Source organism: Colias eurytheme, chromosome 28 (assembly GCF_061535395.1).
Source record: "Colias eurytheme isolate Ceu_HAF_F1 chromosome 28, ilColEury1 Martin Lab GWU primary, whole genome shotgun sequence".
Taxonomy (NCBI): Eukaryota; Metazoa; Arthropoda; class Insecta; order Lepidoptera; family Pieridae; genus Colias; species Colias eurytheme.
Genome location: NC_143007.1, coordinates 312309 through 336925, shown reverse-complemented (window position 1 = coordinate 336925; position 24617 = coordinate 312309). Strand labels below are relative to the sequence as shown.

Here is a 24617-nt window from a genome sequence, read left to right as displayed (position 1 = left end):
TGATATTAACATAGTCGTGGTGAGAGAAATCTTTTTTGAAATTGTAAATTTTGTCCGTTATATTTTTCGGGTGTAAATCCGGCGTTTTATTATCTGTATTAAAATTACGCTTTTCCGCACTATCCCCTAAATAATGTTCACAATCGTGCAATATATCATCGATATTATTATTTTTATTATCATCGACGAGCGGTGTTTTGGCTCGATTTATATCATTTAACGTGACCGGTCTTTTCAAAGTGACATTACAATACTCTAAGCTCCTATAGTAATCGCTGTCTGACTCTTCTTGTATCACATCTAGCATTTTACCCCAGTCTTTACTCGTGTCTACATCTTCGTAAATACCATCATCATCGAAGCTATCTCTCTTATCACCGCTATCTTTATAAAGAACATTTTCATGCGAATCGAAATCAGCACCGTAATCATTTTTGTCCTTACCGAAGAAGACTTTATAGAAATTGTCGTAGCAATAATTGAGTTTTCTATAGAGATATGACTTTTTGGGTTTGTTCCGTTCGTCTGGCGTGTTGTTTGTCTGTCTGTTTACCTGTGTCTCCTTGTCTTGCGGTGTTTCCTCGCCGATTGTGTACAGAACGCTTGTGGACGCTTCTCCGACGCGGGAGGCCGCGTTCAGTAGGTTCTGTCGGGGCTGGAAGGGAAATTATAGCGATTTTATTACATATAATTGTTTTGTTTGACAGTGCATTTGTGACAGATTCAATTAAGTAAGAATGAAGTTTCAATTTAGTATTTTTGTATTTTTCTACTTCGCATCGCAACAGCAAAACTTGAAGAGCTTACCTCAAGTTTTTGCTCTACCCGTTATCTGAATTCTATGTATTTCAAATAAATGCAATAAAGTTTACATAAATTAGTCAACGCTAAAATTGAAAGCAATCCATTTATTACATGAGCTAGTCATAAATAAAATTGTAAAAAATCTGCCAATTTCATTAATTCTTTCGGAAAAACACGTTCAAACAACATCTTTGACTTCAACCAAAAAGTGTCTCTATGTCTGTGTGGTCGTTTTGTCTGTCTGTCCATCCTCACCTCCTTAGTCTCCGGCTCGGCAGCTCTCAACAAATCGGTGAAGGCACTGCACAGTTTGCGTGTAGCGTCCAACAGCTTATCACCGTTGTCATCATCATCCATTAGTGCCGCTATCATTTGCACACCTGGTGATGGAGTGTGGTGATTAGTGTTTGTTTTTTAATAGTTTTTTGTGATTTTTTTGTAGAATAGATAAAAATTCGATTTTAAAGCGGGATTCGATTGGATTCTATGCTTTAATTGTATTATTTTTTCAAATAGAAAAGTCCCTGTAATAGGTTTTCGTGTTAAAAAGTCAGGTTTATTAAATATAATTAATAAATCGCGTTTGAAATCCTCTCTTAAGTCTTTAATTTCTAAATATTAATCGTGGTAACTGATAAGTGATAAATATAATTATGCTATAAGAAATATATTACTTATAGAATAAATATAAGTTGTAATGAGAACTTAATTTAAAATGAAATAAATATTTATATTATAACAAAATTGCTTACCTTTAGTCATTTCAGGTAAGTTTGTGGTGATAGTCGTAATTGCTGCACCAACAGCGGTGTGATCGACTTCTTCGGTAGGTCCTGAAAATAACAAAAGAAATGGTAGACATATTTAATGCAAAAATATTAGAAATGCATTACAATATTATATTTCGTATCATGTGTAAAAGGGACTATCCAAAAGTATTAAAACATGACCCATTGGAATAATACTGTAAATTTTATCAATCATTAATAAGTTTTTGCTATGAATAATTTTTTACAGTAGTATTTCTGTCTGCAACAGTGTTTATCTAAAATACCGGACATTATAAAGATATGAAAATAATAGCATTATAATTTAGTCAATCCATCTATCCACATCTCCTTACCGGCTGTAAGCGTCACCACTTGTGCGGTAGCCGCGTTCATAGCTGCAATGTGTGACGTCACCACTTGCTTGCTTGTATCTAGTGTAGTTGTCTTCCAACGGACGGAGCCGGCGTCTGAGCCTAGTGCTGGTAGTGAAGCCTGTGAAACAAATAATATAAATTAAAAACTCAGAGATTCAATTAGACTTCTTTAAAAAAATTACATTAAACGAGTAATCACGATCAAAAATAGTCCGATACAAAACTCTGCCTACGAGGTAATTAGGCAGTCTTCATATGATGCAATAGATTTTGAACGTTACTGCCACGTAATAAAGTATTCAATTGAACGCAAGTTTTACATAACGATGTCCGGACATTTTTTGACAGCCTTTTAATAGGTAATTGTGAATCTAGATGTTTATTCAGTACCAAGGACTATAAGGTTCAATATTTTATGCAATTTCATTAGTTGAAAAACTCCATCTATCCTAATAAAACTACAAGCAAAAAAAATCTTAAAAAAAAAACATTTTTTTTTTACTCTTTGTAAATTTCTTCTATTTTCTCATACATACCCTTGTCAACCCTTCTTCCGTCTGCTTGATCACTTCTCTGCCACTCGTGATTGTAGACAGCAAAGCTCTCTGCGGCTCGCTCAATATCGATGTGACTCTGGTCTGTTGCACTTGCGATGCCTGTAAGATGTGTGTGTTTTATTTGTCGTTGTTGTAGTGTAGGTAGGAGTACAGTTTTGTTGAGTGTTTAAAAAATCGTTTTTTTTCTAAATCTTTACTTTTAAGTAACGGTTTTGTAAGTAGAAATATTGATATAATATGACTTGAATCACAATTATTGTTTAAAATAGCGAGCTCAATTTATGAGAGGCTTACAAAAATATACAGATATGGTTCTTATTGCAGTTTATTACTTCATTTAGAAAAAATATTATACAAAACTGTACTTCAACCTAGATACATTTTATTTAAATTAATACCCACAAAAACATATTACATATATTAGTATGTTTTGAATTAGATAATCTTGCTGTTTCATTGAAAATACTTCATCCTTAAAACTACTTAGGTCTCTGATTTGAGAGATTTAAGATCTTTAAAAGACACAATTTATGAAAATAAGACTCTAATTATTATCAAAATTTAAAGTCGCAATGAGACAAAGAGATTGTTATAGCAATTACAAACACATAGTCATATTATGTCAAAAACTGAGTATTTTCAATGAAACAACACAATAATTATTAAAATAATAACATCAGGTACCTACACAGACGACATCGAACGCTGATGATTCCATGTTAGTGAGCGTGAACAGAATACATACAGATTAGTTACACACATACACATTTAGTTAGTCGTTTAGTAATGGTTAGTAGTGGTTAGCTTACGTATGGCAAGACAATGATGATATGTTATTTAATTCAATGTTAGTTACTTACGTGTAAATCTAAGATATAACACTGATTTATTGAACGGGTTTACGTATAAAAAATAGTGAGTTGTGAAATTAAGTTTTTACACACATAGAGCTTATTACATGATATTACTAGTTAGATTAATTAAATAAGTATGCAAAAAATGATAAAGCGATGGCAACATAAAAACGTAAATCTAAAGCTAATTGTATGATACAAAATACGGAGGTGAAAATAAATTCATTTATATTATATTTAAAGTTTAAACAATGAAATTTCATTTCTGTACAAACAAAACTGTAGTTTATCCCCCCCCCCCCTCTCCTCTTGGATTTATCTCCTTATTTTCCATTTATTTCAACCTCCACCCACACCTATCCATGCACAAATAAACGGACAAACAAAAAAAACGTGTGTACCGAGCACACGTATCAAAAGTGAAACTTCTTTGGCAAAATTCACATAAGTACACCAAAATCGCATTACTCCAAATTACGGTATTGCCACCTTGAAATAATACTCTCAACGCGCCCAAAGAAGTTTCACTTCAACATGCAAACAAACAAACAAACAAAAAAACACTATAAATACTAACAGCGGGCGGCGTGTGGCCGGTGATCACTTGGCCAGAGACGGTCGTCTGCTGCGCGCCCGTCATGTGCCCGACCGCGAACGATTTTGCACCTACGCGGTATGGCAATAGGGTCACTTGTTGCTTGGCAATATTTATAACTATTTACTATACGATTTGGCTCTTATGACGTACATAATAAAATCATTGATTGCTTGGCAATATTTATAGGTGTAGATTATACGACTTGGCTCGTATACTGTATGTTAATAGTGACACTTGTTGCTTAGCAATATTTTTAGATATGAACTATACGAGTTTGCACCTACGAGGTATGACAATAGGATCATTTGTTGCTTGACAGTATTTTGCGTGGCAATAGGTATTCTCTATACGTATATTGCCATATAAAGCGATCTAACTATCTCTATGAAACTATGACATAGAAAATACAATTTATATATATTATATACTTTGCATCAATTAAAATATAAATTTAACTAGCTTTCCGCCTGCGGCTTCGCCCGCGTTTTCAAAAAAACCCGCATAGTTCCCGTTCCCGTGGGATTTCCGGGATAAAACCTAGCCTATGTCACTCAGAAATGATGTAGCTTTCCAACAGTGAAAGAATTTTTCAAATCTGCCAAGTAGTTTCGGAGCCTATTCAATTCATACAAACAAACAAACAAACAAAAAATCAAACCTTTCCTCTTTATAATATTTGTATAGATGTATAGATTAATCAAAAACTGATATTATACATTATTGTGAATTTAAAATTGACATCACGTCACAATATGTCGTTGAATCGGTCCTATTCTACGTTGAATCGTATTATATGTAAGTATATTGTTTCCTCAAATTTTAGGGTTTTTTTCATTACGGAGTTCGTAACGAAAAAAGCCCTAAAATTTTACTTAAAAAATATCAAAGCTGAACAAAATATATCTGATATATAAATTTTGTACATAACGGTTCATAGTTTCTATTTCTTAAAGAGATCAAAACAATAAGTCAATCTAATTGTATATTGTGCTTCATTTACAGTGTTCATAGATCAGCAGAATTTATAGAAAAAAGAAAAAAAAAATAGCTTTTTGCAAGCTCATATAAAACAAATACTTATAGTTTTACATATTTATACAACGTGTAACATTATAAACGCAATTCTTCAGAAACACATCTTTATCATACTTATACTTATTGTATTAAAAAAAGTTTTCTAAAGACGACTTTCTATACATCAATTATCACTTTTACATAATATATTTACCCTGAATTTTTTTAAATCAACAAAGAATTGCGTTTCCATTACACGCTAAAGCCGAACACATATTGTACCAATTCCTACCATACACTTTCTACCATAACCTACCATCCGTCACACACATTCTACCACATCTTACCAACCTTCACACACTTTCTACCATTACCTGCCATTTCTAATCCTACCCACACTTTCTACCATTATCCATACTAAATCTACCATTTTCTACCACATACCTTCAGCCCCCGGTCGGAGCACAGCCGGCTTTGCTACAGATTCTGTGTTCACTTTGCCCGATTTGAACGTGTCGTGTTGTATTATGTTTGCCCTGGAAAGAAATATTTTTCCAATGAAAATGTATATGTATTATTTTTTGTGTATTTCTTAACTAAGTTCGAAAATATAGGAGTAAATGTTCAAGGGACTTGGCTGACAATGACATTGAAATAATAATTCGTTTTTATAAATCTAATTGTGTCTATTTGTCTGTTTGTAAATGAACTAACATGTGTGTGGAATGCATGAAAGTGTGTTTTTGCGGTTATCTGTTTTATTTTATTATTTTTGTAGTCCGTTGTGTATCCATCTTTTATTTTTTGGTGCTCAAAAATTTAATATGTTTGTGTATGTATTTTGTGTTGGTATCTGTCTGTCCGTCTATACTCACTTGGAGGGCGACACGGAGTCCTCCAATAGCGCAGATCCCTCATTCCCATCCCTCCCGAGGTGATCAGCGGCTCTGCGCCTGCGCACTATTATATCTATGTATCCGGCTATCACTTGTAATATCTGTTCCGCTTCCGTTGTTTGCACCGAGTAGTATTGGTCACTGTAGAGGAGAACATAAGTCAATAACAATATGGAAATACATTTTTTAGAAATATTATTGCGATAGGAATATGCTTAAAGATGATTTAAGTTCAAATACTATCACAACAGTAGTCATGGTAATAACCCATTTTCTCAATTTCTACTATTTAATCAACTTTCTATCTTTCGATGATGATATTGTGGCACGAATTTAAAGGCAATTTGTATTTTTTTATTAAATGAAACAAAAATATTAAATAAACTTTACTAATATTAATGTTTAATTTAAAAATGTATGATATATATTTGTTGTGTTTGTCTCTTTCACATCATATCGGAGCGGATTTGTTATAATTTTTATCAGCAAGTTAAACATTAGTATAGGCTACTATAGACTGCAACGAAACATCGTATTATCGTGCATATTACACTTAACATATACGTATAACTACGAGGATGAAGTCCACTCAAAGCTAGTCAGTCGTGTATGTTTCCGACGACTCAAGAACTTCTACTAACAAAACCAACTCCATTTTCCCACATTAAGCATACCTATTTATCATCTATCTTTCTTTCCTTCGTTTCTTTCTTACCTATAATCCCCAAAATCCAATGTAAACGTGTTAGGACTAGCGCACCATCTCCGCACGGTGGTGAGCGGCCATGTTTGTAACGTTTCTTTGGTGCGTTCGTCCAGACGCAATACTGAGTCTTTGGTGACTCCCAGTAGGCGTGGTACTAACTTGTTCTTGCCTTTCATTTTTTCCTATAAAATAAGAAATTAATGGTTACAATATGGTGCAGGTACACACAATATTAGAAAGAGAACAAGACACTACACACATACATGTGTAGAATTTGTATAGAAAAGGGAAGCAACATAATATATTGCCTGGCAGAAATCACTGCATAGTGATAAGGCCGCCCTTTGTGCTTTTGTTTATTGAAAATTATTATTTTATGTACCTGGTTTATTGCACAATAAAGTGTTAAATAAATAATAATATGTACCACAAAAAGATTAAGAATAATTACAGATATTCAAAACAAAAGGAACATATAGATTGAGAAAGGTAATTTTACCGAATAAATACAAAAAGTAAACAAAATAAAAAGTATTATGTAACACAAACGAATGCACATTATTACGTAAACAATTATAATAGTAAAAAAATAGAAAAGATCGTTTAACATCATATAAAGCGATCCGGCTCGAAGGACCAATGTGAGTAACAATGTTACTTTAAAATTCAAATGAAACGAATCCGTGAGCGCAAAACAAAAGAAATTATTATTTTCAGTAGCAATAAATAATATATTTTACACACCTTAACCAAAAAGAAAGCCACGCCGTACGTCGGCAAGTCCCTAGCGCTCTTGGTGTAGAGCACTTTAGCGTCCAATTCAGACAGACCCGTGTGTTTGCGGTGCTCTTTGAACACTTTCTTCTCTACGCCTTTCACTTTCACGTAGGACGCCGGGAGGAATTCTTTTAGGCTGTTGGAACGGTTAAATATAAATACATATTATAATACAGGGTGTAATCGTTAAGTGTGCACAGGCGATTTTTCCGTAAGTATTACAGATAACAAAAAACTTTAAACTGATATCGAAAGTTCTTAACCTAATGAGTAAAATGGCGGTAATAAATTTTTTAAAATAAATCGAGAAATATCAAAAAAATTATCTTTAAACCCTCCCATACATGAAGTATGAAATATGAAAGATTTTAGCTTTCTTTTTCTTTTTTTGGTTTTCTGCTTTAATTACTTCGCAAATTTGAAGTGACATTTTCACGCATTTTCCGCATGCGTGAAAATGTCCGGAAAATTCCCGGAAAATTCCCGGAAAATGCCTGGAAATGCTGGGAAATTCCCGGAAAATGCTTGGAAAATTCCGGAAAAACCGTGGAAAATGCCTGAAAAATATCCGGAAAATTCGTGAAAATGTCCGGAAAATGCCTGGAAAATATCCGGAAAATTCCCGGAAAATGCGTGAAAATGTCCGGAAAATTCCCGGAAAATGCCTGGGAAATATCCGGAAAATGCGTGAAAATTTCCGGAAAATTCCTGGAAAATGCGTGAAAATGTCCGGAAAATGCCTGGGAAATTCCCGGAAAATGCCTGGAAAATTCCCGGAAAATGCGTGGAAAATTCCGGAAAAACCGTGGAAAATGCCTGGAAAATATCCGGAAAATTCGTGAAAATGTCCGGAAAATTCCCGGAAAATGCCTGGAAAATATCCGGAAAATGCGTGAAAATGTCCGGAAAATTCGTGAAAATGTCCGGAAAATTCCCGGAAAATGCCTGGGAAATATCCGGAAAATGCGTGAAAATGTCCGGAAAATTCCCGGAAAATGCGTGAAAATGTCCGGAAAATGCCTGGGAAATTCCCGGAAAATGCCTGGGAAATGTCTGGAAAATATCCGGAAAATGCGTGGAAATTTCCGGAAAATGCGTGAAAATGTCCGGAAAAAGCGTGGAAAATGCCACTTCAAATTTGCGAAGTAATTAAAGCAGAAAACCAAAAAAGAAAAAGAAAGCTAAAATCTTTCATATTAAATGTATAATGTATATGGGATATTCATATTTCATACTTAATGTATGGTGGGTTTAAAGATAATTTTTTTGATATTTCTCGATTTATTTTTAAAAATTTATAACGGCCATTTTACTCATTAGGTTAAGTACTTTCGATATCAGTTTAAAGTTTTTTGTTATCTGTAATACTTACGATAAATCGCCTGTGCACACTTAACGATTACACCCTGTATATGTTTTTATTTCTGTATCAGTTTGGTTAAAAAACTGTTTAAAATATTCAGATTTTACAATTGTGAAACATTGTCATGTCTCTGAGCAATATGGTCAGTTCTCAAAAGAAATATTAGAGTATTTGCTCGTAAAAGAATGCTGTAGTTCAGAAAAAAAACGGCATAATAAACTATGACTAGTTACACTACGATTTTTCGGCGATTTTATGTAATTTTAACTGTATTCAAATCTATACTGATTCGCGATATAATATATAAATGATATCAATATTAAGTCAAAAATACTAAAGCAATATAATTATAAATATTACTAGTAATAAATATTACTAAATACTCACTCCAAGAAACCAGGCGTGTGTTTATCTTCTCTATGATCTCCGAATTGTATTTGACATTGGATGCCAGCAAATTCACACGCTGTAAATAAAGAAAGGTATTGTATGATTATTCTGCTAAATACATAAATAAATCATTTAATTTCACAAAATAATTTTACAAATTAAAGTGACCCCAGACTCCTGATATAGTAAAAACTGTTTTTCAAGAGCCTGTTTTTTCCATTTACAATTACACGGACACGAAGATATCAGTGACATTTTAAATAAAATCAAAATCAATTAAATTTTCATTCAATTAAAACTGTAAATCTAAACGTGTTTTTGTATAATGACACCATCTATTTTTTATCTGAGACTTAAAGGACAATGAACACAAAATAAAAGGCCCGTTTTGACAGTTCATGCTAAAGTTTTCTATTTTTTAACTATCGAAACGTTCTTTGCTTTGTCTCTGTACTATTTATCTCCTCATGTAGCTGAATTAAGGTTTGTTAATGTACTATTTACCCATGTGTTTACATGAAACTATGTCTCTCTAAACGTCTCTTGTGGTTGTATAAAGCTTTGTCATTGTATTATCTACTCATGTAGCTGTATGTCGCTATGTCTCTGTACCCTACACATTTGGTTGTATGAAGATTTCTTGTGTACTATTTATCTACTCATGTTGTTGTATCAATATTTGTCTCTATAAATTACTCAAGTGGTTGTATGAAGCTATTTCTGTACTATTTATCTACTCATGTGGTCATACATGACCACAAAACTTGATATATTGTCTCTGTACTATCGATCTACTCATGTGTACTCATGTAATATTTATGTATATTGTTGTATGAAAATCTCGACTCTTTACTATTTATCTACTCATGTGTTTGTATGACGGTTTTTCTCCTTACTATCTCATGTACTATCGATCTACTCATGTGTACTCATGTAATATTTATGTATATTGTTGTATGAAAATCCGACTCTTTACTATTTATCTACTCATGTGTTTGTATGACGGTTTTTCGCTGTACTATCTCATGTACTATCTATATTCTCATGTGTACTATGCATATTACATGGTACATGAGGGGTTATGTACTACAAACTGACCCTTGTCCTGTGTGACGGGGTGCGTGCCGTCCAGTATCGCGTCTCTCGCCTGCACGTACAGCAGGTTCAGCTGCACCGGGTCCCGAGAGTCCACGTTGCGGTCCGAGAAGAACAACTTGCGACGCAGTAAGAGTGTTTCTGTGACGTCTATGCCCTGTTCGCGCAGCGTTTTCGATGGCTCCACCCAGTTTACTGTGAAAAAATTTTAAGTTAAAAAAAAAACGCGCTTAAACTCATGAAATTGTAATGTCACCTATCTATACATCTATACAAATATTATAAAGAGGAAAGGTTTGATTTTTTGTTTGTTTGTTTGTATGAATTGAATAGGCTCCGAAACTACTTGGCAGATTTGAAAAATTCTTTCACTGTTGGAAAGCTACATCATTTCTGAGTGACATAGGATAGGTTTTATCCCGGAAATCCCACGGGAACGGGAACTATGCGGGTTTTTTTTTTGAAAACGCGGGCGAAGCCGCAGGCGGAAAGCTAGTCCTTGATAAGTGTAAAAAGTTATCTAAAGCAAAGCAAGCTAAGCAAAGTTAGCTAAACATTCCGTGATACATTAATTCCCAACAAGCTGAAAATCAGTAAAGTTGTTCAAAATACAATCATAATTAGACTTTAGAAATTACCCATTGCAATGCATGGAAAAAAATTTTTTAAGGTCAATGGTCAAAAAAAATATTTTTTCGCGATTTTCAGGGAAACTATAAGTTTAATCGGTAAAATATCGTAGATAAAATTGTAGATCATAAAATTATCTACAAAAACGTATACTACGTGTAAAAATGTGAAAAATACTTAATGTTTTGGAACGAAGTTCCTTATTGCGCATAGCAAAGGTGAAGACGGAAAAAATTAAGACGATTTTCAAATATCAGTATTCCCTATATCTTGGTACAGCCTGTAAATCAGCGCTGTTTTTGTGCAGCATTTTGCTGAGGCTTTGTCCATTCGCCTCATTTATGTATTTGTATGTAATGTGTTTTCACCATCACTACATAGTATAAAACAAAGTCGCTTTCTTTGTCCCTATGTCCCTTTGTATGCTTAAATAAAACTACGCAACGGATTTTATTGCGGTTTTTTGTAATAGATAGATTGATTCAAGAGGAAGGTTTTAGTATATAATTTATTAGGTTTTAGACAAAGCGGACGAAGCCGCGGGCGGTAAGCTAGTCGACAATATTTTCTTTCTATCTACATACCTTCATCATCAGTCCTCAGTTTCTTCCTCAACTGGTCCATTTTAGCATCCCTCTCTTTTTCATGGTGTCGCCTGCGCAATGTTAATGTGCCGTAGTTAGGCTTTTCACACGGATCCGCCTCTTCTTTTTGTTCTTCGCGTACCTGTGAATGAATGAATAATATGAATGAATGAATAACACGAGGTAATGTATGGGATAGAATTGATTGATTATTATGACATAATATATTGTATAGTATGTGGGATATAAGTAAATTATAACTGTATATTTATATTTATACATTATAGAAGAACTTAAAAATTACGCTTCCAATTATCTATTTATACTAGTACGTATTAGACTACCTTTTCAAAAATATATTCTAATTGTCAGTTATTGACAGTTTACAAGTGAAATTTTAAAATGTTCATGTAATACTTTATTGGACGGATAAATTTTAACCAAGGATTGAAAAATCGGAGCTTAAATAAACAAAAATAAATATAAAACTCACCAAACCATATTCATCATAATTGGTGATACCAATCTTGGTACAAATCACCACCATGAGGTTCGCTACCACTTGACTGTCATCAACTAGCAGTGTCTTCACCGTACCTAAACAAATATAAAAAATTATTAATAACAAAACATGCTTTAATGTGGAGTGTATGTTATATTTTAAACACATTTATAAAGATAAAAAAGACGGGTTGCACTGGGGGAGTGCCGGCAGAAGTGAAAACTTGATTATTTACGTTGAGCATGTTTGATATCCATCCGTCTTACGCTTTTTCGATCAGGTCACGTGTCCTGACGCGAGTTTAAGATTTTATACCCATTACAAAAAAAGTGCTCAACGCCGCTAAAGAAGTTTTCACTTCAAAAATAATAATATATTGCAGTCGAAAATAATACCTCTTGATTTATATTTTTAACAAGATATTATGTGCTTTCATTTAGTCTTATTTTATTTATATTAAATACAACAAAATTAAAGATCAAACATAATTGCATATAACATACAAAGAAAACTAACCATCCAACATCCGGACCCTCAGGTTCCTCGTCTTCTTGTTATACTCCAGCAGATCCCCGTTCCTGAGCATGTAGTAGTCGAGGCTTCTAGAGGCCTCCAGCCAGATGCCTTTCTTGTTGTCCTCCTCGGAGGCAAGGAAGAGGCCGTACTCTTTTGCTGTAGGGGATGGACAATTTCTTACAATACTTGTAGAAAGATAAAATATCTTATAAATATCTTCTTTTTTATATGTAAATAAATATTTCAGGGCTAAATAGCCCAGTGAAAATTCACACACAGCATGATCTGATCCCATACTAAGCTTTTCGCTTGTATTATGTAATCGAGATGGCTGATAAACATATAAATATACAATTTTAAATAAATACTTATATAGATAATTAACACCCAGACACAGAGCAAACATCTATGTTCATCACACAAATATTTGGCCTGGGTGGGAATCGAACCTACGACCTCTGGCTTGCAAGGTAGGGTCACTACCAACTAAGCCAACCAGTCAGTCACTTATGAAAGTATGTGTCACTTTGTTTATCCGCGATGGACTCCAAAACTACTGAACCGATTTTAAATTTGATTTGCACCCCGTGTGCAGTTTTAACTAACTTCAAAGATAGGCTAGGTTACATTTCCGTTTATAGTCACAAAATTATTATTTGAATAGTCACAATTATATGTTCCAAGCAATCTATACTAATATTATAAAGCTGAAGAGTTTGTTTGAATGCGCTAATCTCAGGAACTACTGGTCCGATTTGAAAAATTCTTTCAGTGTTAGATAGCCCATTTATCGAGGAAGGCTATAGGCTATATATCATCACGCTAAGACCAACAGGAGCGGAGCCACTCGGGGGAAACCGCGAAGCGCTAGTTCTTACATGTGGCGACATCTGCTGACTGGATTAAGTCTTCAATAGATGGCGCTATTATTCAGTGACCCGTTTGCCGAACCTAAGAGTTCCGTTTTTCCTTTTGTGATTTGGACACGAAATAAGTGAAACACACCATCGCTAGTGTTCGCCTCCAGGATCTTCTCGCGTATGATGCGGCACGCGTCGTACACGGTACTCGTCGGGTCGAACTGTATCGTCTTTACCACCTTGCCGCCCTCTATCGAGATCTTGAGCGATAGGGATGACATTTTGGATAGTGATCTGGGTCTGGAACAAGGGATAAATAATATTTTTAACACGCCTTATCAAGTAAATAGTTTAAAGTAAGTAAGAAACACGCTTTATTGGAACGAAGTTCCTTATCGTTTTCGTTTAAAAAATGCTTTCTGAACGCCTGATGAAAAAAAACATTATTTTGACGATTCAAACACCTAAATAAAGTCCATGTAAATCAGCTAGTATGAAATGTATATTTATTTGTTAATAATAGACGGGCTCTATCCTTGGTTATGTCACTGTACTCCTGCAAAACTGCTGTATCATTTCCGATGCAACTCACCTGTGTATAGTAGCTGTGCGAGCTGGCTGCAGCCGGGGACTGTCCCCGCTGGGACCACTGAACGAGTGGTGTCTTTGGCGATGGTTATTTGCGTTCTGAAATATACCCACATTGTAAATAACTGTGTTCCCTAGTGGGATATAGGGCAGATATGTATAGTACATAACTGATAGACTTTCTTTTAACGAAAACGTAGATGAACAGCCATGTGTTTCAGATTAGAAATTTTTTTAAAGTATCAGAAATCGAACGCACCTAGCCTACCTGCATAGAAATGTGAACTATGTTTTGGCTTTATACTGAACTCATATTCATATATTTTTATATTTATATGTTTGAGATATTTTTAAAGAATATAAAAAAAATCGATTACGAGACGGGATTCGAACCCGCGTCTTTGTCCTTGGCGAATACCGTTACGTGATCGAATTATTTCTATTCTTTAAAAATTTCTCATTTATAAAGCATTTGAATGCTATAAAACTTAATATCATTTTTATATACATACAGTGTCAATCAGCCGACTCCGCTCGTCCGGCGGCGGGTGGAGTCACGCGGGCGTGTGCGTTTGCGGTGCAGGCTCGTTTGCCACCTGCAAATTAATAATGCTATTATTAATTAAAATGATAAAAATATCAAAATATAATAAAAATATGTTAATAAATCGTGAATTGCAATCGATATGTTTAAAATACGCAATTGGTCAATTGGTTTTTAAAAATAATAATGTGAAGAAATTTTTTCATAACATGCGGAAACTGCTCAACCGATTTTGCTGAAATTTCATATTCCCAATGCTATTAGACTAGAACGTTTTATGACTAGATATATCTTTCTACAATTATACCTAACGAAAAATTATTTTAAATAAATAGATAAAGTAACTTTCTACAGCATTTTATTAATTCATAAACTTTCTTATAAAACACTTGTAACATGACACATATCACAAATAGATCAAAAATAATAATTAGAACATGTAACCTATATAAACTCTACATTGAGTTTGAGTTCGCACTCATCTGTCACACACAAAGCGAGCCGCGTAAACATCCCGGACGCGGAAGACGGCCGGATGAGATTAAAAATAAAATAAAAACAACATAATATGTATGTCGCAGTCATCTGGTTAAATCTGCTATTTAATTGAACGACAAGCGCGTTAATTGAATGACGAGTGACGACATAATTTACTTTTATCAAACGTTCACAGGAAGAACCCCGCTTCGCAAAGCTCCTCGTGTAGTTTAAAATACAATGAACCTACTACCTAAACTAACGCACCCCCTGATCCAAGCCAACGACTAGTCTAAATGACGTCCAGTCAAGACTTCGAACGTTACAACAACTTGACGAATAATCATTTATTCACTCAATTAAATATAACCATTCAATGAATGAGCTAGTCATTCAATGAAACAACAAATTCCACCAGCTGACTGCAACATATAACAATAACAACACGCGGACAGACGCGCGTAGCTAGAGCGGTGACTCACGCGCAGATTTTATCCCGTCAATGTGAGACAATAAGCTATATTTGTACGTTAAATCATGTTTATTAGCTGTTCGATAGATTTTAGATTAAAATAGATATTGTAGGACATTTTATGCTACACCTGGTTTCATCGCATTCTGTACGAGTTTCTAGTCACAACGTAAAATGATCGTTAAGTTTACTGAAATATTATTTTCAACGTATTGTTAATTATTAATTTGTAGTGAAGACCATTATACTTATAACTAACTATTATTCATACTAACACCAAATCTAGGTATGTGTAACATATTTTTTTAATTAATGGTATTGGCGTGCGATCTAGGTAGCTTGTCTTGAAAATTATCGACCGAAATCTTTCTCCAATCATAATTAATAAAATAACTTCGTAATTCAAGAAAATTGGACGAAATCAATATAATTTCATTAAGCATGTGTGACAATAATTAATCCATTTATAGTAAGAAAATTTACAACAAATAAAACTAACTTCTTTCTCTATTCCCGCAAATAACGAAGCGATCTCGCGAGCGACCTGAGGCGCCGCGGGACGCATGAAATAATATGAGATTGGAAAGAAACCAAGAAAAACATCGCTGTACTGTATTATTGATTTTAAATTCAACAGACAAGCTCCATATTGTAACATCACGATTTCTACCAGCCCAGTAATATTAATATATATATTATGCAGTTCGCGTTGTATGTGGATTAAAAATAACGACGATAAACGTCTCACATCATAACCTATTTTCACACAAACTTCAAATAAATCAACTCATACTATATACGCACCTATACGTATACAATCAGATTTATGATAAGACAAAGTACCTATATACCTACACAAATAATGAAAGAAATAAACAAATATAAATATTTTTGAGGACAATTTTTCACACACGGCACGATCTGATCCCATACTAAGCTTTTCGCTTATGTTATGGAACCAGACGGCTGATAAACATACACATATAATTTTAAATAAATACTTATATTAAACACCCAGACGCAGAGCAAACATCTATGTTCATCACACAAATATTTGCCACGGGTGGGAATCGAACCCACGACCTCTGGCTTGGAAGGCAGGGCCGGTACCAACCAAGCCAACCGGTCAGTCAACAGAACCTGACAGGAAACGGACAATAAAAACAACTTGTTAACATTCACACGATTTAACAAACAAAACACCTCTTATAAAAACAAAATCCTATATAAAAATAAACAAATACGTGACTATAAACAAACGGAAGCGATTTCTAGAAATAGACCAACTAACGACCATTTCGTCACATCGACTAATTAGTTGTGTTAATAATAACAACATACACGGTGAGTTAATGACATTTGCTATATTCATGTGTATGGAAAATATTGTTTCACTTAGAAAGAAAGAGAATCATTTGTATTTTATACAATAGACGATCAGTACGCTATGGAAATACTCAAAAATTACTGAAATGTTTTAAAAGACACTCATCAAAGTAGTAAATTAATGTCAGATCTGCGTAGGCGGTACACAGGAGAACTAACTCGACTTCAATTTTAAACAATGATGAAATGAATATAGTTAACTAAAAAAACTAATAAACACGCTTTAATAACACATTTAATAAGCTTAAAATTATTGTATCGTCACCGATCCTTGATAAGTGTACACAGTTCAAATTATATCTGTCCGTTTAAAGTCAATAAAAATCGGTCACCTGCACCATACCAGTGAAGATAATACAAGCGTTTTAAAACAAATTAAAATAGATCTGATCTGCCCCATCGAATCCCATACAGTCAGAATACATTAAAACAAAACAGATCTAGCCTACACTTCCAATATAGCTTTAAGAATTCATTAAAAACGACCATCGCAATAATCATACACATTACCACCGCTAGTTTTGCATAACTGCCCCATCATCCCCACGCTTCCACACAGAGGAATTTTAATAGTTCACAACGGGATTGACACTCAGACGTTTTGCAATAAACTTGTTGAACACCACGTTAAGGGATGATGTATGGGAACCATAAAAAAGTCTAATGGCCTATGGCTAAGTGAAGTGCATTTGCAAATTGCGAAGGCACGTTTAATTCAACTGGGTTCAATTTCGGGGCGGGTGAATTAACGAGAGAATATAATATAGGTTTTACTACACTAGGTTTTGGCTCGTGGCTTCCCTTGCGTTGACCGTCATTTGCAAATTGAGCATGTGATGCAGAGCCTATCATAGTTACTCGACTGCGCAAGAAAATAGAGTACTTTTATGTTTTTTTTCTGTTATGTGATATGTCATATACCTACTTTTATTCACTTTGTTTGACCCTTTTTATGTATAACGATTACGCATACTTAGATGTATTTAGTCAACATTAATGTAAAATATATTTCTCTGTAAGTCATTCTTAGTTAAATTTAATCTTTTTGAGAAATATTCTAAAATGAAATAAGGATAATATTTTATTAAATATAGATAGTAGACATCTAATCGAATATTAAAACTATCTCAGTACCTAACTAAACTATTATCGTCGAAGATTAAGTTCTCATTTTCAATATTTATAAACAAAAACCTCAATCTCAAAAAAATTGCAAAATATATTTATATCCAATAAAAATTCTGACGTGTTCACAGCACCGAATTATCACCGCCCATTAAACCGCATCAGAGGGTGCATACGCGTTTAGTGTTTATCATAAAAAACGTCACACCCCAACGCGAAAACTTTAATATTAGTAAATGTAAACAAATGAACGTTGAAATATACTGTATTATACAATATCGAATAACGTCTATAAATATAACGTAGGAGCTGTATAGTTTAAAATTTATAAGCTCCTATAAGCATTCGCATTCGCGAAAGACATGTCAGTGAAAGTCGCTTCCCGTAATTTTGTCCGAAGTGAAACAGAGCATCATGACATGATTTAAACCTAAAGCATTTTGGCCTAATATATTATGTACCTACTATGTGCGTTTTATTTTTTTCCGAGCTATACTACTGCCGGTAATCGTAATTTATATATTATGTACGTACATATTCTGTGTCTAAACACAATAAAAAACAAAACCCCTTTTCCACAGTCAGTTAAATCTCCACACTTGCATACAGATGCTCTCGATTTATTCACCCTTTCTCGTGACAAACGGACGCAAGTTTTTCACATTACTCGTATCACTTGCGTCCGGAACGTTTTATGTTATGACACTAAAACTTAATCTTTTAGAAATCTTTACCATGTTGAAGAAAAGGGGGATGTTTTTTGAGTCTTCGTGTAACTATATGGTATAGTCTCAGTATGAAAAGTATCCGAGAATAAAATATGGAATCAGTTTCATGCAAAAAAACGATAAAACAATTTTTTTTTAACATTTCTATGCCGTCAGATTAATTATTGTGTAAAAGTTTGCAATTTCTATGTCAATAACTCAATAGATTATTGCTAGAAATAAAAAACGAAGTAAAAAACTACCTATATACTAATCAATTAACAAAAATAGTACCTAGATATTAAATAGTTAAGTACTTATTCCGCAAGAAATTGATATAAGTACACAAATGAATCAAACAAAAAAATCAATACAAAATGCAGCCAACGCCGCGGCACCCAGCTAACTTCAACTCAAAACCAAAGTCAAACATTGTGAACATTTCAATTTTCCAATTTCGTATGAAGCACGCAGCCGCGTGGCCCACAAACCCGGTTGCCTAGCAACGCTCCCGACGCACCGTCGCCAACGACCCGTACACAGAACACAAGCGATAATCGACCTTATTACCAGCACTATTAAACACATTTTTCAAAATTACCGAGTCCAAGCATTCGAAACTTCGAAGACAACCGATAATAAACTTTATTTATCACGTAATTAGGCACATATTTCAATATTTAATAGTCCATGCAAAATTTCGTCACGGGAAAATGAATTCATAATCAATCGACTTACGACACATTTTTGATTGCAATATAAATTTTCTTACATCGATCAAGTACTTTACTTCTATTTACGGAGATGCGCTGTAACAATTTAAATGAACAAGCCGTGTAGATAGCAAAATATCACACGCGATACTGTATCTTATCCGTGTTTAAATAATAAAAATACATATTGGCATTGCAAATTCTACGATTCCGTAAGGAAAGGTAACTATACTACATAAATTTAAAATATGTATTTTGAATCCATAGTTTTAAAAAGACATTTAAACATGACTGAATGAAACAGCTAAATGCAGAAACGTGTGCCATTTGCAATTTGCATGATTATTTTACAATATCAAGAAAAATAAATATTTTTAGAACTCCTAACCTGAAATGTGCTAGAAAATGTTAAATATGCAATATGTATCATATTAACAAAACACGGAGATATACATAAATAGATGTTTTTTTTTTAACATTATTGTATGCATTTTTTGTCAAATTTGATTAAACTTCAAATAAATTTCGACCTTGTAGAATTAAACAATGACTATTACTTTACATAATTACAAAAATCAATTGATTATAATTCAAATAACACCCCCTCCCTACCCACCCCACAACACAGACCTATAAAAGTATAATCCACCTATAAACGTGTAATCCTTAATCCATTGAAATCAGCGCAAACACGTTCTACGCATGCGTCAACATAGAGGCGGGATCGATCACTCCGGCGCCGGCTCGTCTGCCGCCTGTGCGTCTGTCCTTCTCTGGGATAGAGCTGACAGGCGAGACGGGCGGCAAATTGGGCGTGGTTCTTTGGAATGGATCTAGGGACACTTCGAGAAAGTTCGAAGACTTTTCTATAAAAACTTATTCAAACTGAACCTCAAAGATTTATTCATCCAACTAGAATTACTTTATGAAGCACTTTTCCATCGTCAAAATACGTAATTTAATATTTACCACATTTATTGTTATAAGAAAATAATTATAAATCAAACGAAGAAAATATCTAGAAAAATGTATATGTGAACTGATACATGTGAAGAAGATACATTTTACGACGCAATAATCTTGCTGTAACAAGGCACATACAACTGAAACAATCCACATCAACTAAAGAACAGCATAACATAAAAAATCTATAACAAATAAATCATAAATTAAACACGCACAATAAAAAACAAAACGTGGAAGCGGAGTTCGATGACCGCAACGAACCTAATCATCTCGCATTATCAACAGCAGATACCGCTGATAACGATGTCAGGAATAAAAATAATATACTGATATGTGATGCAGTCGATATAGCACCGGATGTCGGAAGTCGGCGAGGGAAATCGGATAGTCTGTTTTCTATTAGCGAATTAGGGGACATCGAGTGTAATAATACAACAAAACTTGTTTTTGAAATTTAATCATTTTTAGAGACAGCGATCGAATCGGATACCATTTTCTGTATTTTATAATATAGATGATGAACCTAAGAAACCCAATACTGCAGTAAAACAAAAAACAGCAAAACCAACAAACGATAGACGAACCGACAATCATGAAACCAATAAAGAGATCCATCAATATCGAGTTAACGTTGACGATTAACAAATAGCCAATCCAGAGGACAAACAGCGCGCTAACAACGCCAAACACGGCGCTAATGTGTGGGGTGTTCCCGGGTCCGCTAATCAATCAACTCGGCCCGTTACAATCAACGCCGCGGGACATAATGCGCCCCCGCGGCGGGAAAAGCCGATCTGGAGAAGCTAATGAATGACGTGAAAGTTGGATCCGACTTGATGTGGAATAACTTGTGTTTTTATCACAATTGGGACATAGAATTCTATGTAAAACTAGCGGTCCGCCCCGGCTTCGCCCGTGGTACATATTTACGTTTTCTCTACATAAAAACCATCCTCGTACTTCAAGGAATATAATAAAAAAAGAATTATCGAAATCGGTTCAGCCGTTCTCGAAGTATGCGCTTACCAACACATTTTGCGATTCATTTTTATATATAAGAAGAAGAAGATATGGAAAGTTGGATATAATATTTAGGAAAAAAATGTACAATACCAACTAATTTGTACGATTAATAACTAAATCAAAAGATAAATAATTCTGAATCAACATGGACATGCACTTTTTTAATTAAATATTTGCAAACAATAACCCAAATGGAATTCACTCCAAAATTTTCTTTCAGTCCAAGTAGAATTTAGAAACATTTTGCGTTTATAACAAAACGTTCACCAAATTGTTTGTAAATTGTAAAGACCTGAGTATATTTTTTCTATATAAGCTCGTTATCCTAATTCTTTCCAACACAATTGAAAATTGGATAATAATTGTTTAAATAGCGATTTGCGACATACCAGATATAATAATTGGAATCGAATACACGATTAGGGATATAATACTTGGAAATAAGCAAATTAATATTCATCAGTAAACAGAAGACTACCTACCGCGACCGTTTCAATCAAGCTTCTTTCATAACAATCTCTAGATAGAAAATAGCAATGGTCTCACTGAATTCAATGCAAATTTGCCCCCGGGGTGTCCCTCCAATCAAACGGTACTAACGATGCGTAATCATGGGCTACGCTGCCGTGCAGTTTACAAATTAACAGATTAAACTTATGAAAGAGAGAATCTAATGTGATAGGGCGAACTTTATGAATTCTATCGCTTTACTATTTAACTTCTTCTGTCCCAACTTTGACGAATACAGAAATTACACCTTATACGATTGAGATAGGAAATATAATTTGTATAACGTTGCTTATACATGGGTTATAAACAGAAGGAAACGTCAAGAAATATCTGGGAATCGCTCTAACTTTTCCTGTCCCACGTTTGACGAATACGGAAATTTAATCTTATACCCTTGATATATGTTTATGATGCAATATTACACTGGGGTAGATCCCTTTAAAAATAATAAAAAGTGCAAAAAAATCGCAGTCGGATGAAACCCATTAGAAAAGGAGGGGAATATGATGAAAATTAAAGGAAAAATAAATTACGGTCAATCCGAGTTCGGGAAGTGGGAGGGGGGAGCTTTTAAGAGAAAAAAATGGTTTCTCTTGATTTCCGACAAAACTACAAGTCCTACGGAAAAAAGTTCAATGGCAAAGTTGTAGGTAATAAAAAAATCTACAACTTTTGTATTGACAATTTTTTCACATAACCTCAAAATTTAGGTGAAAAATTCAAAAAACCAAGTTTTTGGTTTTTTATTTTTAACTACTTCAAAATTTATTTTTTTTCTACGACATTTGGTAGAAACTTGCTTTATTATGTCCCAAATACACTGTAATTTATTTGATTGAAAATATTTATTTTTTCGCCTTATTTTGAATTAATACCAAAAAAACAACCTAATTTTCAATCGAAAAGTCACCCGTCAAAATATCAGCTTTTTTCAAAAACTTTGGGAGCCTTTTATTCATCAAAATCTCTACTTTTATATGGTGTAAAAAAAAATAAACCTTACCATAGTAAATGTTCTCAGGAAATGCTTACAAACAGTGTCATAATTAGCTTTTACTAAATCAGGCACACTTCTCGAACTCTATATCTTCTCTTGTATCGGCTTTTCGGTAATATTTCAAAAGAAAAAAAATTATCTGTTCTAAGTATAATATTTTACAGCATATTCAAAAGCAAAATGATGTCGATAAAAACATTTCAGGTAGTTTGAGAAGTGTGCCTGATTTAGTAAAAGCTCATTTTCACACTGTTTGTATGCATTTTCTGAGAACATTTACTATGGTAATGTTTATTTTTTTTTACACCATATGAAAGTAGAGATTTCAATGAATAAAAGGCTCCCCAAGTTTTTGAAAAAAGCTGATATTTTGACGGGAGACTTTTCGATTGAAAATTAGGTTGTTTTTTTGGTATTAATTCAAAATAAGGCGAAAAAATAAATATTTTCAGTCAAATAAATTACAGTGTATTTGGGACATAATAAAGCAAGTTTCCACCAAATTTCGTAGAAAAAAAATAAATTTTGAAGTAGATAAAAATAAAAAACCAAAAACTTGGTTTTTTGAATTTTTCACCTAAATTTTGAGGTTATGTGAAAAAATTGTCAATACAAAAGTTGTAGATCTTTTTATTATCTACAACTTTGCCATTGAACTTTTTTCCGTAGGACTTGTAGTTTTGTCGGAAATCAAGAGAAACCATTTTTTTCTCTTAAAAGCTCCCCCCTCCCTTTTCCCGAACTCGGATTGACCGTAATTTATTTTTCCTTTAATTTTCATCATATTCCCCTCCTTTTCTAATGGGTTTCATCCGACTGCGATTTTTTTTTGTTTCAAAAATTATCTACTCTAGTCTATATATGGTTGCAATTCGTATTACGTTTCTTACAACACACGTTATAAACCGAAGAAAATTTCAAGGAATTCCCGAACATGTTTCAAATTTTCATATAAAGATTATATTTTAAATAAACGACGATATCTAGAAATAAGCTTCATTACTAGCTACAGCAAGTAAAATATCTAGTGCATTAACCTAAATTTTCACGTATAAAAGCACGTTTTGAACGCACAAATGAAATAAAACGTAGATTCATTCATAAAGATGAAGAGGACGCTACGTGGAATGAAATAGTAAGTTTTGAGTGGAGCCTGAAACTGAAAGCGGAAAGCTGAAACACGTGACTTACAAGTGGCACTTACCTCGACCGGCAGCAGCGTGTCATCTCGCGGTCTCGTTCCCACTTTAAACAATACTATATTCCTTCTCGCTCTCTCACTCCCTGCTAACCTTTCGGTTTGAATTAAGAGTTCAAATTCTATTCACGAAGCAGAAACGTTAGAAGAATTCAAAAAGCTGATAGATATTTGTGAAGTTTTATAAGTGCGGGATCAAAAATGGGCCCTTGCGGTGCACCAGTATAATTGAGTTCCTTTAAAGCGTTAAGGCAGAAGTTTAGACCCGGGATTGAGAGAGCGGGACCTCCGCCGCCGCGGACGGTCCACGAAGGAATGTTCCTCGACCCCAGCAACACGCGAGGATCTCGTACTCCGAACTATGAACCATCTCAAACGCTCATGAGGGGTCGCCTCACGCACGCGCAATAGTCGTCTCCCGTCACCCTCGCACCCACGTAAAAAAGGGAGCCATTTGGGGATGATATTCGGAGGGTGAAAAGACGGTGAAAGATGGAAATGCATCTCGGACTACGCTCGGATTTCCGGCGTTCGTGATTTTGTTTATTGATTCGCATCGAACCGAAGACGCCACGCTCTCGGCCTGCCGTGGGAGTTATTAATCCCCTTATCATGTCAGGA

At 34.2% G+C, this 24617-nt stretch overlaps 1 protein-coding gene across 1 annotated transcript in view; it reads right to left on the bottom strand.

The window, feature by feature from the left end:
• Positions 1–24617, bottom strand: part of LOC149896407 (talin-2-like) — a 94731-nt gene that overhangs the window by 55206 nt on the left and 14908 nt on the right. Inside the window, exons 3-20 of the mRNA XM_090117382.1 lie at positions 14391–14474; positions 13883–13977; positions 13436–13590; positions 12431–12586; positions 11906–12009; positions 11413–11554; positions 10202–10393; positions 9101–9179; positions 7318–7486; positions 6583–6755; positions 5847–6008; positions 5416–5507; positions 3937–4025; positions 2485–2604; positions 1928–2066; positions 1557–1637; positions 1060–1184; positions 554–655 (exon numbers count right to left, since the gene is read on the bottom strand). Of these exons, the coding sequence (XP_089973508.1) occupies positions 554–655; positions 1060–1184; positions 1557–1637; positions 1928–2066; positions 2485–2604; positions 3937–4025; positions 5416–5507; positions 5847–6008; positions 6583–6755; positions 7318–7486; positions 9101–9179; positions 10202–10393; positions 11413–11554; positions 11906–12009; positions 12431–12586; positions 13436–13571 (2061 nt within the window). The 5' untranslated portion in view covers positions 13572–13590; positions 13883–13977; positions 14391–14474. The remainder of the gene's footprint in view (positions 1–553; positions 656–1059; positions 1185–1556; positions 1638–1927; positions 2067–2484; positions 2605–3936; positions 4026–5415; positions 5508–5846; positions 6009–6582; positions 6756–7317; positions 7487–9100; positions 9180–10201; positions 10394–11412; positions 11555–11905; positions 12010–12430; positions 12587–13435; positions 13591–13882; positions 13978–14390; positions 14475–24617) is intronic.